The 17,671-nt window shown below is 48.6% G+C and overlaps 1 protein-coding gene across 1 annotated transcript; it reads left to right on the top strand.

Moving 5' to 3' along the window:
- The first annotated feature begins 1,410 nt into the window (after nt 1-1,410).
- On the top strand, nt 1,411-14,268 carry LOC133339379 (uncharacterized). Its single transcript, XM_061547519.1, has 4 exons — nt 1,411-1,564; nt 5,666-5,900; nt 11,798-12,030; nt 14,091-14,268. Exons 1-4 carry the CDS (start codon nt 1,463-1,465, stop codon nt 14,181-14,183), a joined length of 663 nt encoding a protein of 220 aa, XP_061403503.1. The 5' UTR covers nt 1,411-1,462; the 3' UTR covers nt 14,184-14,268.
- The last annotated feature ends 3,403 nt before the right edge of the window (nt 14,269-17,671 follow it).

Here is a 17,671-nt window from a genome sequence, read left to right on the forward strand (position 1 = left end):
GGGGGGGCGTAGCCAGGCCACGCTGGCAATATAAGAGGGGCCCCGGGAGGGGAGCTCGGGGCTGTCGTGTGGAGTGGGATCCCGTCACGCTGCTGGAGTCTTCATCATCTCGGCGTCGCCAGTCAGGCAGTCTTCCAGCTGTCCTGACTGGGAACCGTAGTTACCGAGCGTTAACAGTTAGGCCGTGTTAATAAACAGAGTGCATCCTACACTCAGTGTCTCTGAGTCAGTCGCTACACTAGTAACGAATTGGCACGTTCTGTTTACGTGACAAACCTTACTAATTGGCTGTGTCGGGTGGTGAAGGGTTTAACGACACAATATTTATATTTTCGTGAACTAACCCCAAAAAAAACCTATATTATGGAGGTACACACAAGTACACACAGGTACACCCAGGTATATTCACAGGTACGCACACACGCGCAGGTACACTCACAAGTAAATACCTAAGTACACACACAGGTAAATACCTAGGTACACGCACACACAGGTACACAAAAAGGAACACTCACAGGTACACTCACAGGTACAAACACAGGTATACTCACAGGTACACACAGGTACACACACACAGGTACACACACAGGTACACACACACAGGTACACACAGGTAAATACCTAAGTACACACACAGGTAAATACCTAGGTACACGCACACACAGGTACACAAACAGGTACACTCACAGGTACAAACTCACAGGTACACTCACAGGTACACACACAGGTACACACACAGGTACACACACAGGCACACACACACGCAGGTACACTCACAGGTAAATACCTAAGTACACACACAGGTAAATACCTAGGTACATGCACACACAGGTACACAAAAAGGTACACCCACAGGTACACACTCACAGGTACAAACACAGGTACACTCACAGGTGCACACATAGGTACACACACAGGTACACACACAGGTACACACACACAGGTACACTCACTGGTACACACACACATAGGTACACTCACAGGTACACTCACAGGTACACACACACAGGTACACACACAGGTACACACACAGGTACACTCACAGGTACACACACACATAGGTACACACAGGTACACACACAGGTACACACACACAGGTACACTCACATGTACACACACATAGGTACACACAGGTACACAAATAGATACACAAAGACAAAGATCCCCCGTATAGTCTATAACAAACTTTATGCATGATCAATGTTCTTGTACCTCCTGTTGTTTCCTCTCCAACACACGACCGGGGTAGTGTGTGTGTGGTGTGTATCTATCTGTTTGGCTGTGTGTGTTTGTGCGTGTCTGTGTGTGTATCAGTCTGCGTGTGTATCTGTCTGTGTGTCTGTATATCTGTCCGTGTGTCTGTATATCTGTCTGTGTATCTGTCTCTGTGTGTGCAGGATATACGGGGGGTGAATGTGCAAAGAGAGACAGACAGAGACTGACAGACGAGGCCATAGATGCCATGGTGGAGGATGTTTGGGCTCAGCAGGGCACCTCAGTCTTGCTGAGGTGTGCACAAAGCCTTGTCCAATACGCCAAGTACAACGAACTGAATTGGAGCAGGGTAAGGCGGTCCTCAGCTTACGAACACCCAACTTATAAGAGCCACGACTTATGAACAACTGCATTTCCTTAAGAACGCCACCCACACTTACGATCACCACCAGCACTTACGAACACCACCCGTACTTAGAAACACCACCCACATTTACGAACACCACCAGCACTTACGAACACCACCCGTACTTAGAAACACCACCCACATTTACGAACACCACCAGCACTTACGAACACCACCCGTACTTAGAAACACCACCCACATTTACGAACACCACCAGCACTTACGAACACCACCCGTACTTAGAAACACCACCCACATTTACAAACACCACCAGCACTTACGAACACCATCTGTACTTAGAAACACCACCCACATTTACGAACACCACCAACACTTACGAACACCACCCGTACTTAGAAACACCACCCACATTTACGAACACCACCAGCACTTACGAACACCACCCGTACTTAGAAACACCACCCACATTTACGAACACCACCAGCACTTACGAACACCACCCGTACTTAGAAACACCACCCACATTTACGAACACCATCAGCACTTACGAACACCACCCACACTTAAGAACGCCACGCACGCCTATGAACGCCACCCACACTTACAGACACCACACGCACAAATATATAGCAACGGCAATCATCGTCAGGGTCCAGGACCGAACCCACGACCTCCTGCATACCAGGTGAGGTAGTTAACATCTCCTGGCCACCGTGGCGTTAGTTGTCAGTATCGAACCCGCGACCTCCTGAGTAGCAGCAAAGGTAGCTAACATCTACGAAACACCATAGTGGTAGGGTCTGGGGTCGAATCCACAACTCGTGCATAGCAAACGAGGTTCTGGAAAACACCCTAATCTTATTTCCGCCTTTAAGGAAGCCGATAACCACAATATAATACGCTATACATTACACTAATCTACAGCGACTATACACACTACACCTACTCTACACACTACACATACTATACACACTATACCTACTATACAATGCACTACTATATACTGCACTACTATGCTCTACTATAGACTACACAAACACGACTATACACTGCACTACTATATACTGCACTACTATACACTGCACTACTATACTATACACTGCACTACCATACGCTACACTGCACTACACTACTATACACACTACACTACTATGCACTACACTACACTACCATACACTGCATTACTATACACTGCACTACACTACTATATACTGCACTACACTACTATACACTGCACTACACTACTATACACTGCACTACTATACACTACACTACTTTACACTACACTACTATACACTGCACTAAACTACCATAAACTACACTGCACTACACTACTATACACACTACACTACTATGCACTACACTACACTACCATACACTGCATTACTATACACTGCACTACACTACTATACACTGCACTACACTACTATACACTGCAACTACTATACACTACACTACTTTACACAACACTACTATACACTGCACTACACTACTATACACACGACACTACTATGCACTACACTACACCACCATACACAACACTACTATACACTGCACTACACTACTATACACACGACACTACTATGCACTACTCTACACCACCATACACTGCATTACTATACACTGCACTACACTACTATACACTGCACTACACTACTATACACACGACACTATACACTAGACTACTGCAAAGAAACTCCTTGGAGACGTCCATTCTAAAAAAAGGTGAAACCTGTAATTTCTCAAGAATAGCGGAGACGTAGATCTCCGCGAACAGTCAGCTCCCATGTCCTCCACCTCGTGGCTTGTTGGTCTCCGGGTAGGCCTCGGCAAGGTAAGGTAAAAGTTAAAAGGTAAAAACAACGAGCCTATTTTTACCCTACCTTTTACCTCTCTCATTGTGCTGTTGTGATGTCTGTCTGCTTGTATGTATGTCTATAGTTTTCTAGTTAGATTTGTGTTGCTATTTCTTTTATGCCTGATGATGATTGCTTGTGTTGCAATCGAAACGTCGTAATATGCTATTATTTTAATTTATTATTTTATCTTTAGACGTGACTTAACCGAAAGAAACAAAGAATAATTCCTGCAGTCACGAAAGCTCCAAAATTAAGATACAATCACTCTACCCTACCTTTTACCCTTATCCCATGTAAATTACCCAATTACAGGGTAATTACTAAGGAACTACACATGAACAAGGTTTATAACGGTAAATGCTAGGTAGAGCGCTTAATTCATATAGAATACTCTCGATGATTCCAATTTTACACGCTTGTTGTTGTTGTCGTTGTTGTTGTCGTTGTTGCATCCTCAAATCTTGTAACTACATTTTTACCCACTTTCTAATGTGGTATCGACTGAAAACTTGGTATACTTATGTCATACTGAGGACAACACTATATTCTATCATAAAATGTTTTTTTATACGTTATGTTTCGGCTTGGGTAAAATTGTCCACGCTCAACTGACGTTGGCTGTAATTGGCCACGGTCCCTTACGTCACGGCAAGCTTTGGGGCCACTTCCTGGAGTCGTGGAGTTCTGCCATTACTCACACATTTAATAAAAGCGTGTTTTTAAGAAAGTTTGTTTTAATATTACTTATTAAATGGAGGCCACGGACTGCGCCACGGAGCTTCTAGCGGTAAACAAGGCACCGTATTTACCGGTTTAAAACTTCGCGCTACCTTTACCCTACCGGGTAATTCTTCCGAGCTACCTTTACCCTACCCTTTACCTTACCCCTTGGCATGTCGACACCTTTACCTTTACCCTTTTACCCTCTCAACCCCGCCCATATCAGACAGCGCCCTCCACCCCACTATGGCACGTGCCTTCAATTATCTCAATGGCGCCGATTTCTCAATAATACACTGCACGATTATGCCCTACACTATACACTACTATACGCTACACTATGCACTACTAAACGCTACGCTATACACGACTATACACTACGCTATACAGTACTATTTCCTACACTATACACTGCACTACACAATGCACTACTATACACTACACTATACACGACTATACACTGCACTATACACTACTATACACTACACTATACACGACTATACACTACACTACTAAACACTATACACAAAACTACTATACACTATACACTACTATATACTACACTATAAACTGCACTACACAATACACTACTATACACTATACTATGCAAAACTATACACTACACTATACACGACTATACACTGCACTATACACTACTATACACTACACTATACACTACTAAACGCTACACTATACACGACTATACACTACGCTATACAGTACTATGTACTACACTATACAATGCACTACACAATGCACTACTATACACTACACTATACACGACTATACACTGCACTATAGACTACTATACACTATTCTATACACGACTATACACTACACTACACACAACACTACTATACACTATACTATGCAATACTATACACTACACTACGATACGCTACTATACGCTGCACTATACACTACTATACACTACACTGTACACGACTATGCACTACACTGTTATACACTACATTATACACTACATTATACACTACTATACACCAAACTACTATCTACTACACTATAGACTACACTTCTGTACACCACACTACTACACACGACACTGCTATACACTACACTATACACTACACTACTATATACTATACACTACACTACTATACACTACACTACTATACACTACATTATACACTACATTATACACTACTATACACCACACTACTATCCACTACACTATAGACGACACTACTGTACACCACACTATTACACACGACACTGCTATACACTACATTATACACTACACTACTATACACTACACACTACACTACTATACACTACACGATACACTACACTACTATACACTACACTGCTATACACTACATTATACACTACATTACTATACACTACACTATACACTACACTACTATACACTACACTATACACTACACTACTATACACTACACTATACACTACACTACTATACACTGCACTCTACACTACACCACTACACCTGCAATAATCACGATTTGGCCGGGTGCTTGCGCAGGTGACAGGTGAGGGCTCCGATGACACCATCTTGGTGAAGCACCTTGGCGGTGACGGCCGCGACGTAGGAGTGCAGTACAACCCGGCGTACGGACCCCGCTTCCGCCTGGCGCCCGACAACTCGCTCGAGATTGACGGGGCCGGCTTAGAAGATGCGGGGAGCTACTCGTGCCACCTGTACCCAGAGCTCGGCGAAGTGGTGCACGTGCAGAGGACGAGACTCGTGGTGGTGAGAGGTGAGCTGGTGGTGAGGAGTGGTGAGGTAGTGGTGAGCTGGTGAGTTAAGGTGAGTGGTGAATGGAGCTACTCCTGCATCCTGTACCCAGAGATCAGTGGAGTGGTCCACGTGGAGAAGCAGAAGCTCGTGGAGGTGAGAGGTGAGCTGGTGGTGAGGAGTGGTGAGGTAGTGGTGAGCTGATGAGTTAAGGTGAGTGGTGAATGGAGCTACTCCTGCATCCTGTACCCAGAGCTCCGCGAAGTGGTGCACGTGCAGAGGACGAGATTCGTGGTGGTGAGAGGTGAGCTGGTGGTGAGGAGTTGTGAGGTAGTGGTGAGGAAGCCGCATCACCTCTACATAACAATAGGCTCAGTCAACCATTCTACACAACAAAGAATCATTTCCTCGCAATGATTCTCGCCGCATCATCTCTACATAACAAAAGGCTCAGTCCCATTTACACGCACCTTTACATCATCCGCACCTAGTTTACACAACAAAGGCTCATTCCTAACAGCGTGCTTCAGCCGCACCGAACCTCACAAAAATAATATCCAGGGCCTACCTTGGCTCCTCCCACCCTCAACCAGTATATATACAAATACTGTTTCTTGGAATTTCTCTCACTTGATACAGCTATCGTGCTGTGACTGTTCCATCTGAATACGGAAGCTTGTGTTGCCTCCGAAACGTCGTGATTTTTATTTTTATTTTACTTTCATTAATTTTAATTTTTTACCTACGTGACTTTACCGAAAAAAACCTAAGAATATGAATAAGGTAGTGATGAGCTGGTGAATAAAGGTGAGTGGTGAATGGAGCTACTCCTGCATCCTGTACCCGGAGATCAGTGGAGTGGTCCACGTGGAGAAGCAGAAGCTCGTGGTGGTGAGAGGAGAGCTGGTGGTGAGGAGTTGTGCGGTAGTGGTGAGGTAGTGGTGAGCTGGTGAGTTAAGGTGAGTGGTGAGGGCAGCTGTTCCTGCATCCTGTACCCGGACTGGTAACAAATTGGCTGTGTCGGGTGGTGGCCGGTTTAATGACACAAATTTTACATATTCATGCGATCCAACCCACTAAAAAAAGTGTGTAGTGACGCAGTTCGGAGACGGTATAGATTGGAGGCACCTTGTTCATTCTCGCACGCAAGGGGGGAGTGCATGCTCCCTGCATGTACGAAGATGCTGGATGCAATCGCCAGCGAAACGTCGTGGTCCTCAAATTCTAAATGTTGTGGATTCACTCTTCAAACACACCGGTGGGCTGAAGAACTAATTGGCGTTTTGTTAACGTGACACATTTCTTACTGATTGGCCATGTCACGTGGAGGAGGGTTGCGACACATTTAAACTTAGGCGATCTAACCCAAAAAACGTTATTATGAATAATACCATTCTATGGTTCTTTCGGTAAAGTAACGAAGATAGAAGAAAAAGATAATAACAATAAAATAATAATAAAATAAAATTAAAATAAAGTTAATAGAAAACAATAAAAATATCACCACGTTTCAATCGCAACACAAGGGGGCGTCATCAGGAACAGGGAGGTTAGCCTCTGATGGCAAGCTGTTTCTAAAGGTTTAGAGATGGGCGGGGCAGCTTATGTTAATGTAGGGAGAGGGCCACGACACCGGCAGTAGGTCTACACCAATCAGAGTGCTGTTTATAAAGGTTTAGAGATGGGCGGGGCAGCTTATGTTAATGTCGGAGAAACCTCCGACACGGGCAGTAAGTCTACATCAATCAGAGAGCTGCTTATAAAGGTTTAGAGATGGGCGGGGCAGTTGTTAATGTAGGAGAGGCCTCCGACACCGGCAGTAGGTTTACACCAATCAGAGAGCTGTTTATAAAGGTTTAGAGATCGACGGGGCAGCTAATGTTAATGTAGGAGAGGTCTCCGACACTGGCAGTAGGTCTACACCAATCAAAGAGCTGTTTCTAAAGGTTTAGAGATGGGCGGGCAGCTAATGTTGATGTAGGAGAGGTCTCCGACACTGACAGTCGGTCGAGAATGCCTACGTGTTAAACTGGGTGTACGCCACACACAAACATATATATTTTACACATACGCAACCGTCCATCGTTGGCCGCACTAACGAGCTATAAAAGTTTGCAGGCTGTCGAGCTAGCGGCGTTCAGCAACGTCGAGCTACGGCGGCACAGATGGTGGTGAGATGTTCGCACGGCAGAGGTCGCAAACGGGTTTTGATACCCTACCCGTACCCGGCCGGGTACAGGTAGGGTACGGGTATCGGGTACCCAATTGCGACCTCTGGGATGAAGCCATGTTGCAGGTGCGGGTGGGTTGATTCTAGGAACTTGAATTGTAAGAAGAGACAAGACGTTGAGAAATGAGTGACAACCGATTACTCACCAGTGACTCACAGCCTACCTGTACCCGGCCGCACCAGGGTCGCAAACGGGTACCCGTACCCATACCCGGCCGGGTACGGGTAGCCGGGTATCGAGTAGGGTACGGGTATCGGGTACCCAGTTGCGACCTCTGTCGCACGGCGAGGACGGTCGACTCCTCCCAGCAACAGCCCCGAGCTCTCGCACGAAGGGCCCCATTGTTATCCTCCCAGCGTGGTCTTGCTCCTCCCTCACCACGTGACCTTGCACCGCCCTCACCACGTGACCTTGCTCCTCCCTCACCACGTGACCTTGCACCGCCCTCACCACGTGACCTTGCACCGCCCTCACCACGTGACCTTGCACCGCCCTCACCACGTGACCTTGCACCGCCCTCACCACGTGACCTTGCTCCTCCCTCACCACGTGACCTTGCACCGCCCTCACCACGTGACCTTGCACCGCCCTCACCACGTGACCTTGCACCGCCCTCACCACGTGACCTTGCACCGCCCTCACCACGTGACCTTGCACCGCCCTCACCACGTGACCTTGCACCGCCCTCACCACGTGACCTTGCACCGCCCTCACCACGTGACATTGCACCGCCCTCACCACGTGACCTTGCACCGCCCTCACCACGTGACCTTGCACCGCCCTCACCACGTGACCTTGCACTGCCCTCACCACGTGACCTTGCACCTCCCTCACCACGTGGTCTTGCTCCGCCCTCACCACGTGACCTTGCTCCTCCCTCACCACGTGACCTTGCTCCTCCCTCACCACGTGGTCTAGCTCCTCCCTCACCACGTGGTCTTGCTCCTCCCTCACCACGTGGTCTTGCTCCTCCCTCACCACGTGGTCTTGCTCCTCCCTCACCACGTGGTCTAGCTCCTCCCTCATCACGTGGTCTTGCTCCTCCCTCACCACGTGGTCTTGCTCCTCCCTCACCACGTGGTCTAGCTCCTCCCTCACCACGTGGTCTTGCTCCTCCCTCACCACGTGGTCTAGCTCCTCCCTCACCACGTGGTCTTGCTCCTCCCTCACCACGTGGTCTTGCTCCTCCCTCATCACGTGGTCTTGCTCCTCCCTCACCACGTGGTCTTGCTCCTCCCTCACCACGTGGTCTTGCTCCTCCCTCATCACGTGGTCTAGCTCCTCCCTCACCACGTGGTCTTGCTCCTCCCTCACCACGTGGTCTAGCTCCTCCCTCACCACGTGGTCTTGCTCCTCCCTCACCACGTGGTCTTGCTCCTCCCTCATCACGTGGTCTTGCTCCTCCCTCACCACGTGGTCTTGCTCCTCCCTCACCACGTGGTCTTGCTCCTCCCTCATCACGTGGTCTAGCTCCTCCCTCACCACGTGGTCTTGCTCCTCCCTCACCACGTGGTCTAGCTCCTCCCTCACCACGTGGTCTTGCTCCTCCCTCATCACGTGGTCTTGCTCCTCCCTCACCACGTGGTCTTGCTCCTCCCTCACCACGTGGTCTTGCACCTCCCTCACCACGTGGTCTTGCTCCTCCCTCACCACGTGGTCTTGCTCCTCCCTCACCACGTGGTCTTGCTCCTCCCTCACCACGTGGTCTTGCTCCTCCCTCACCACGTGGTCTTGCACCTCCCTCACCACGTGGTCTTGCTCCTCCCTCACCACGTGGTCTTGCTCCTCCCTCACCACGTGGTCTTGCTCCTCCCTCACCACGTGGTCTTGCTCCTCCCTCACCACGTGGTCTAGCTCCTCCCTCACCACGTGGTCTAGCTCTTCCCTCACCACGTGGTCTAGCTCCTCCCTCACCACGTGGTCTAGCTCCTCCCTCACCACGTGGTCTAGCTCCTCCCTCACCACGTGGTCTTGCTCCTCCCTCACCACGTGGTCTAGCTCCTCCCTCACCACGTGGTCTAGCTCCTCCCTCACCACGTGGTCTAGCTCTTCCCTCACCACGTGGTCTTGCTCCTCCCTCACCACGTGGTCTTGCTCCTCCCTCACCACGTGGTCTAGCTCCTCCCTCACCACGTGGTCTAGCTCCTCCCTCACCACGTGGTCTAGCTCCGCCCTCACCACGTGGTCTAGCTCCTCCCTCACCACGTGGTCTAGCTCCTCCCTCACCACGTGGTCTAGCTCCTCCCTCACCACGTGGTCTTGCTCCGCCCTCACCACGTGGTCTAGCTCCTCCCTCACCACGTGGTCTAGCTCCTCCCTCACCACGTGACCTTGCTCCGCCCTCACCACGTGACCTTGCTCCTCCCTCACCACGTGACCTTGCTCTGCCCTCACCACGTGACCTTGCTCCGCCCTCACCACGTGACCTTGCTCCTCCCTCACCACGTGACCTTGCTCCTCCCTCACCACGTGACCTTGCTCTGCCCTCACCACGTGACCTTGCACCACCCTCACCACGTGACCTTGCTCCTCCCTCACCACGTGGTCTTGCTCTGCCCTCACCACGTGACCTTGCACCACCCTCACCACGTGACCTTGCTCCTCCCTCACCACGTGGTCTTGCTCTGCCCTCACCACGTGACCTTGCACCACCCTCACCACGTGGTCTTGCTCCTCCCTCACCACGTGGTCTTGCTCTGCCCTCACCACGTGGTCTTGCTCCTCCCTCACCACGTGGTCTTGCTCTGCCCTCACCACGTGACCTTGCTCTGCCCTCACCACGTGACCTTGCACCACCCTCACCACGTGGTCTTGCTCCGCCCTCACCACGTGACCTTGCTCCGCCCTCACCACGCCCCCCTTCTAGAACCTACGAGCTGGATCCCGGGGCTTCCAGAAGGCCCCTTCCGTGAACTTTGCCGAGGTGGTTTATACTCTTAGGTTTTTTTTGGTTCAAGTTCAAGTTTCATGTGTTAGGTATAGCCCCGTGAGCCATTCGGCTCTTGAATCGGGTGCAACCGCAACAAACAAAAAACAAAAACTTGAACAAGAAAACATCTTAAAGTGAATATGTGACTGAGTGCAAACAGAAAATCCAAGAAAAGACGACAAAATATTGCAGAAAAAGCACCGTACACCAACGCTGTGTGCAAACATCCCAGTGGGATGCAAGTCAAACAACAATAACAACCACAAGACAACTTAGATTAAGGCCATCAGGTAAAAAATTAAATTAATAAAAGTAATAATAGAAACAAAATATAATCATAAATCACGACGTTTCGGAGGCAACACAAGTCTCCATCATCAGGTGGGACCGTCAAAGCTAGATTTACTTTACCAAGTGAGGACAGTAAATCTGTCAATTATCTAGACCGGTCCTGGGCCTCTCCTAGGTCGACTCAGCCTTAAATGAGTACCTGGTGCGGTGTGAAATCATCGCCACTGGAGAGACAAAGGCGGCCGGGCGTGGTGCTGGCAACCCACGCCATCATGTGCCGGTCTGGCCTTCATAGGTGCTTGCTAACATCACTTGGATCTTTCTCTTTGTGTGTGTAGCTGCGTGTTAACCTGTGTGTGTGAACCTGTGTGTGTGTAACCTGTGTGTGTAACCTGTGTGTATGTTTACCTGTCTGTGTGTCTGTGTGTGTGTACCCGTGTCCGTGTGTCCGTACGTTCCATTTCCCAGTGGCAGAGACGATCACCGATTTGGCTGTTCAGGCCAAACACTTCACGGACGCTGCACTAGAGTCTCAAACCAGCCGTGGTGATGGATTTGATGGTGGTGGTCTTGGTCATGGTGAAGTTGGTGGCGCTGGTGATGGTGATCACGGTGGCGGTGGCTTTGATTGTTTCTCGATGGAAGCCATCGTTTGCTACGCCATTCTCGCCATCACAGCGCTCATGCTCGCCGTCTTTCTGGTGGGTGCACGAAGATGTACCATACAACGCCTGCAGCCCATACAACCTATGTAACCCATGCGTAACGCGTATACCCCGTGTAACTATCACCGATACACATGCGTGTGGGGAAGGATCAGAAGTGACAGATCGCATTTGCAGTGTCCCATGCATGTGTCCGTTTGTGTGTATGTGTCAGTGTGTCTACCTGTGTGTGTGCCTGTGTGTGTCCGTTTGTGTGTGTCTGGATGTGTGTGTGTGTCCGTTTGTGTGTTTTATTGTGTGTGTCTGTGTGTGTGTACCTGTGACCGCTCCAATTTAACAGCAGAGGTCTCACTCCGAATCAGTCGAGCGGCATTATCTTTTCATCGGTTGCATAACGCTGTGTGGAAGCAACCTGGTCTGTCGCTCTGCACGAAGCTTTGGGTCTTCTCGGCCACAGTTATTCCCTCCCTTCTCTACGCTTGCGAAACGTGGACCCACCTAATGGAACATATTCGCCGTTTAGAAACATTCAGGCTGGCCTGCCTACGATCATTCCTGGGTTTAACCAGGCTGGGTTGTATGAGGAGCTCACAAATCTTTGAAAGATCTGGAAAAAGTCCCATCGGTGAGCACCTCCAGCAGGCAAGGCTGAGTTGGCTGGGCCATGTAGCCCGCATGCCCAGACACCGCATGCCCAAACAGCTTTTGTTCGGCCGGATCGAGGGGGCTAAACGGGCGCAGCACGGGCTAGAGAAGCGATGCAGTGATGTGTTATAGGAGGTTGTGGAGCTGAGTGGATTTGCCGATGACTGGTACCAGCAGTGTCAAGATCGGCCTCAGTGGAGGAGGCTCGTGAAGGACGCTACTGGGCAGTTGGAGGCAGTTGCCCTCCAACAACAACGGAGGGCGGAGGAGCGACGCTCACAGCAATGAGCGGAGCGCCGGGTGACTAAAGCACAGCAAGTTGGCACAGTAGGGGGCACAGGTGGTGCATCAGCCAGTCATCTCAGTCAGTCGACCCGTAGCAGCTGGGTCTGCCCCGTGGCCTCCTGTCAGTGGGTGTTCGACACTTCACGTGGCCTCAAGGTGCACATGGCCTGGCATAAGCGTCGTGGTGACGTCACTGCCACTTTGGGTGAATGGCAGTTGTTGTATATGGGGAGCAGTAGTGTAGCGGTTAGCGCGCTGCTCTATGAACCTGGCGACCCGGGTTCGATTTCCGCTCACGGCCATCACCAGTGACGATTATCTGAACCGGACCTGGGCCTCCCCTAGGTTGACTCAGCCTCAAATGAGTACCTGGTGCAGTGTGTAAACGTGGCCACTGGGGAGACAAAGGCGGACGGGCGTGGTGCTGGCCACCCACCCCTTCGTGCGTCGTTCCGGCCTTCATAGGTGCTCGCTAACAGCACTTTGATCTTTGTCTTTGTGTGTGTACCTGGGTGGTCACGTGCCATCCACATAGTTTCTTCAGATCACTTTTTTACCTACGTGACTTTACCGAAAGAACCGAAGAGTATGTGGATTGTTGTCTTCATGTCTACTTGCTACTGACATCAATTGCCACTACAGCCCTGCTAGAGGCTACCTGGGGATTTTTGTCTTTATGTCTACTTGTTACTGACAGCACTTGCCCCTACAGCCCTGCTAGAGGCTACCTGGGGATTTTTGTTTTCATGTCTACTTGCTACCCACCCCCTCGTGTGCCGTGTCGGCCTTCATAGGTGCTCGCTAACAGCAATTGCCCCTACAGTCTGTTAAGGCTATACGGGGAATATTTGTGTTTGTCTTTGTATATGCGGGTTTCTGTGTATGTGTCCCTTCATATATCCCTCCCCAATCACTTTTTCACTGTCCCCTCACGAATGGTCAATCGTCCGCCCTTTTCACATCCTTGTTGTATTTCTACACTCTCCAGTATTGTAGATCCCCCCTCCCTCCGAACCTCTAACCGATTCCCCGTTCAGTAACCACGTTTAAGCAAGCACTTCACGTTGACGTTTCGTTGATCGTGATACAAAACCGACGCTCGTACCTATGTATATTATTATTCATGTGTAACGTGAGTTTCGTGTTGTTGTTGCGGTGTTCCACAGGTTACAAAAGCGAGGAATTGGCAACGATATCAGAAGAATCTGCACGCGCAAACGTGTCCAGAGCGGGGTGAGGGGAAGATAGATGATCGTTAAACCTCCCCTTACGCTCGGAGCACGGTCACCAAAAGAATGCCCGACCATGCAGTTCTGTTGAGATAAGTCATGGGGGACACAATGAAAAGCCAGGGTTTTTTTTTTTCTCGCTGGCGATGAGAGAGTTACGTGTTTAGGATGTTCAAAGATCGTTGATAATTGTTTTTTTTACCCTTCTATCTGGCAACAAAACTGACACCTTTTTTACAAGGAGTCATATGTGCATAGACCACAATACCTGCAGTCATAATGCAAACAAAAAACACAACTCCGATAAAAGGCGCCTTTTCGCATCATCTGGTCCAACCCATATGAGACTAGGCTCTAAGGAAAGCTGTCTCGGGTGTGGACCAATCAACTTCAAGGACAGTGCATGCATTATCAGAGTTATGTTTTTTTGTTTGCATTATGGCTGCAGGTATTGTGGTCTATGCAAACATGACTCCTTGTAAAAAAAGGTGTCAGTTTTGTTGCCAGATAGAAGGGTAAAAAAACAATTATCATATTTTTTACTGGCAAATGAGGTTCCAATGATGTTCAAACACCGTCGCAAAATATGACAATGATAAATAAAGAGGTCCAAACACCTCAAGGAATCCAAGTCCTTAACGCCCACAAACACAAATACTCGCAGTGAACATGCAAACAATAAACATCGTCTGATTAAAATAACAATAATAACACTGGTCAACAACAACAAAAAATCATTTTTTTCTGGCCTGGACTTTTGCACCTGTTTTAGACTAATTTCAGGGTGCCAATTCCAAATCTGATCTCAGATTTGATCTATCGCATCTCATTTTATGCTATCTGCATACCCAGTTTTAATTGATTTTACCCGAAATTAACTCTGTCACTTATGATTGCAAGTTGTTGCGAGTCAGTGACTGCTTTAGTGTTAAATATGGTGCTGTATTTTTAGGATAGTGTGTTTATAATATAATTTTATGTAGATATCCACATCTATTTAATATTTTCTTCTGCAGTTTTTATTGAAAATGCAATATTTTATATCTCAAAAACCTGATATGATAGACAAAAACTGATGACAGATTTGGAATCAGCACCCCAAATTACCTTACAACCGTTGGAATACCTTATGCCAGAAAAAGTGTGTTGACCAGTGTAAGAGGAGGCCTTTCTGGAAATAAAACAGGAGTTGTGTTAGGATTGTAAAAAAGCTCCGTGGAGACGTCCATTTAAAAAAAAAGATGAAGTCTTCAATTTCAAAGTCATTTGTAGACACAGCTCCAACAACAGTCAGCCCCGACTTCCTCCACCTTTGTAGTTCCAGTTTCAGGCAAGCGCCCCTGCTGAGGGCTGTTGTGTATGTAATAAAGCTCGTTGAGACGACTTTTGGAATCCGTCTTTTATTCACTTATGTTACAGTTGCTACACGCTGCTGATAGGCAGCGTGAAAGGGACAGATAGACCGAGAGAGACGCACTGCCACATGGCAACTCGGAGCCCAGCTCTCGCGTGGCCCCTTCCTCCGTTCATTCCCGTTCTGACCACGTGTCGTTCGTCTCCACCCCTATTTAATACCCGGGTCACGTGGTACGTTTCCGCCAATCCTCGTTAGCCTGCATCGAATCTTCCAGGCTCCCTCGTTAGCTCCCGAGACCACGCCCCTGACTCATCTCCCCATTGGCTGTGGCCAAAGCCAGCAGATCCAATCCCCATAGCTGTCACCTTTCCATCACGTCAGGGCCATGCCCCCAGGCTTTTCCCCATTGGCTGTAAACCAGGACCAGCAGAGCCAATCACCATGACAAGTTGTGATACGTCAGTGAGCCGGGTATATCCTCATATTTCATGTATTTTTCCATGATCAATATTAAGAATAATTCTGCCAATATTTGTTTTCATATAATCAATCGCGGGGTCGCTTGGAGCACAAACAAAATGGAACCACCACCCCACACCACAGCTGCCTTTCAGAAACAAAGAGCCGGAGATGAACCATAAAAGATAATTTTAAAAACACACCGCGAGGAAAGGTGGGGGGACTGAGGGGATGCACCGGGGGGCCATCTGGAGCAAACTTCCATTTTTTTGGGTTTTTTCGGTAAAGTCACGTAGAAGGGAAATAATAAAATAATATAAATTAAACAATATACTGTTAGTAGCTCAGCTTATTGGAGAGTATATTTAGTATACTGATGATACTATGTAGTTTATACTTTAGTTTTTTACGTGGTTGTTTAGTTACTGCAGCTACATACTATTAACATTCCTTCCCTTTATTAATGCTACCCCTATCCCCTCCCTTTGATGCTGCTAATCCTGCATAATGCACGGGCATAATATGACTTTGAAACCCCCCGCCCCACCTCCTACACATTCCACAAGTAGTACTAATCCCATATCTGCATTTCCCACAAATATGCTAAATTCCTCTTGATATGCAAATTATTTTGTCAAGGCGCTCTTCGCCCTCCAACCCAGCTTAAATATACGCTCCAAGCCTGGGGTGTTTCATTCAGAAGCTTCCATTCAAGACAGACCTGTTCTTCACCTGAGGACGGCTGCTTGCGTTGTGGCCGAAACGTCGTGAGAATTATTTTATTGTTTTAGTTTTATTATTTTATTATTTCCCTTCTACGTGACTTTACTGAAAGAACCAAGAAGACAAACTTCCATTGTTAGCGGGATGACTCGAGGAAGAAAATTAACACCCCCAGTAAAGTAAAACAAGCACACACACACAGACACACATACCACTCCCCCTCCCCAACATCAAAGCGACATCAAAGGAAATTCAGGTCCTTTGCGAGAAGTCGCACGAAGAGGGAAGGGATTTTCACGGGTATTTTTTAAGCATAAACACAGATCATGCAGTCTCATTATTCTTGTGAGGGAGGCTCGCGAGGGGCAGACTCTGGGGCACGGCCTCGGGATCAATCATGGGTGTCGTGTCTCGCAGAGAGAAGGGACGAGGTGTCGTTAAGAGCTGAGTTCGGCATGAGCCGACAGAGTATCGCTGAAAGTTTTATTTTACATTTATCCTAATGTGTTGAGTCGCTCGCAAAGTCAAGGATTGCGACAAGTTGGATTGCACTAAGCTTTCACTGTCGGCTAAGAGGTGTGCGAATACAATTGCAAGTTTTGAGAGCGAATGCCGGGAGCCGCAGCTGGAGTTGAGCTAACGAGCAATCAACCGGGAGAGAGGGCGGAAAGCGCCAAGCATCTGTAATGTGAGGATATATCCGGGTCTTTGACGGATTACAACTCGTCACGATAATTGGCTCTGCCGGTCCTGGTCCATAGCCAATGGGGGGAAGCCTAGGGGCGTGGCCCTGACGTGATGGAAAGGTGACAGCTGTAAGTAGAGGATTGGTTCTGCTGGCTTTAGCCACAGCCAATGGGGAGACGAGTCAGGGGCGTGGTCCCGGGAGCCTACGGTGGAGTCTGGAAGATTCCATGCAGGCTAACCAGGATTGGTGGAAACGTACCACGTGACCCGGGTATTAAATAGGGGTGGAGAC

Source organism: Lethenteron reissneri, unplaced genomic scaffold (genome assembly GCF_015708825.2).
Source record: "Lethenteron reissneri isolate LAM-NWPU_2019-01 unplaced genomic scaffold, ASM1570882v1 scaffold_1848, whole genome shotgun sequence".
NCBI lineage: Eukaryota > Metazoa > Chordata > Hyperoartia > Petromyzontiformes > Petromyzontidae > Lethenteron > Lethenteron reissneri.

Coding starts and splice junctions, on each gene's coding strand:
- LOC133339379 (XM_061547519.1), top strand. CDS start 1,463: ATGGTGGAGGATGTTTGGGCTCAGCAGGGCACCTCAGTCTTGCTGAGG. Junction 5,901..11,797: donor GAGACTCGTGGTGGTGAGAG/GTGAGCTGGTGG, acceptor TCCATTTCCCAG/TGGCAGAGACGATCACCGAT. Junction 12,031..14,090: donor TCATGCTCGCCGTCTTTCTG/GTGGGTGCACGA, acceptor GGTGTTCCACAG/GTTACAAAAGCGAGGAATTG.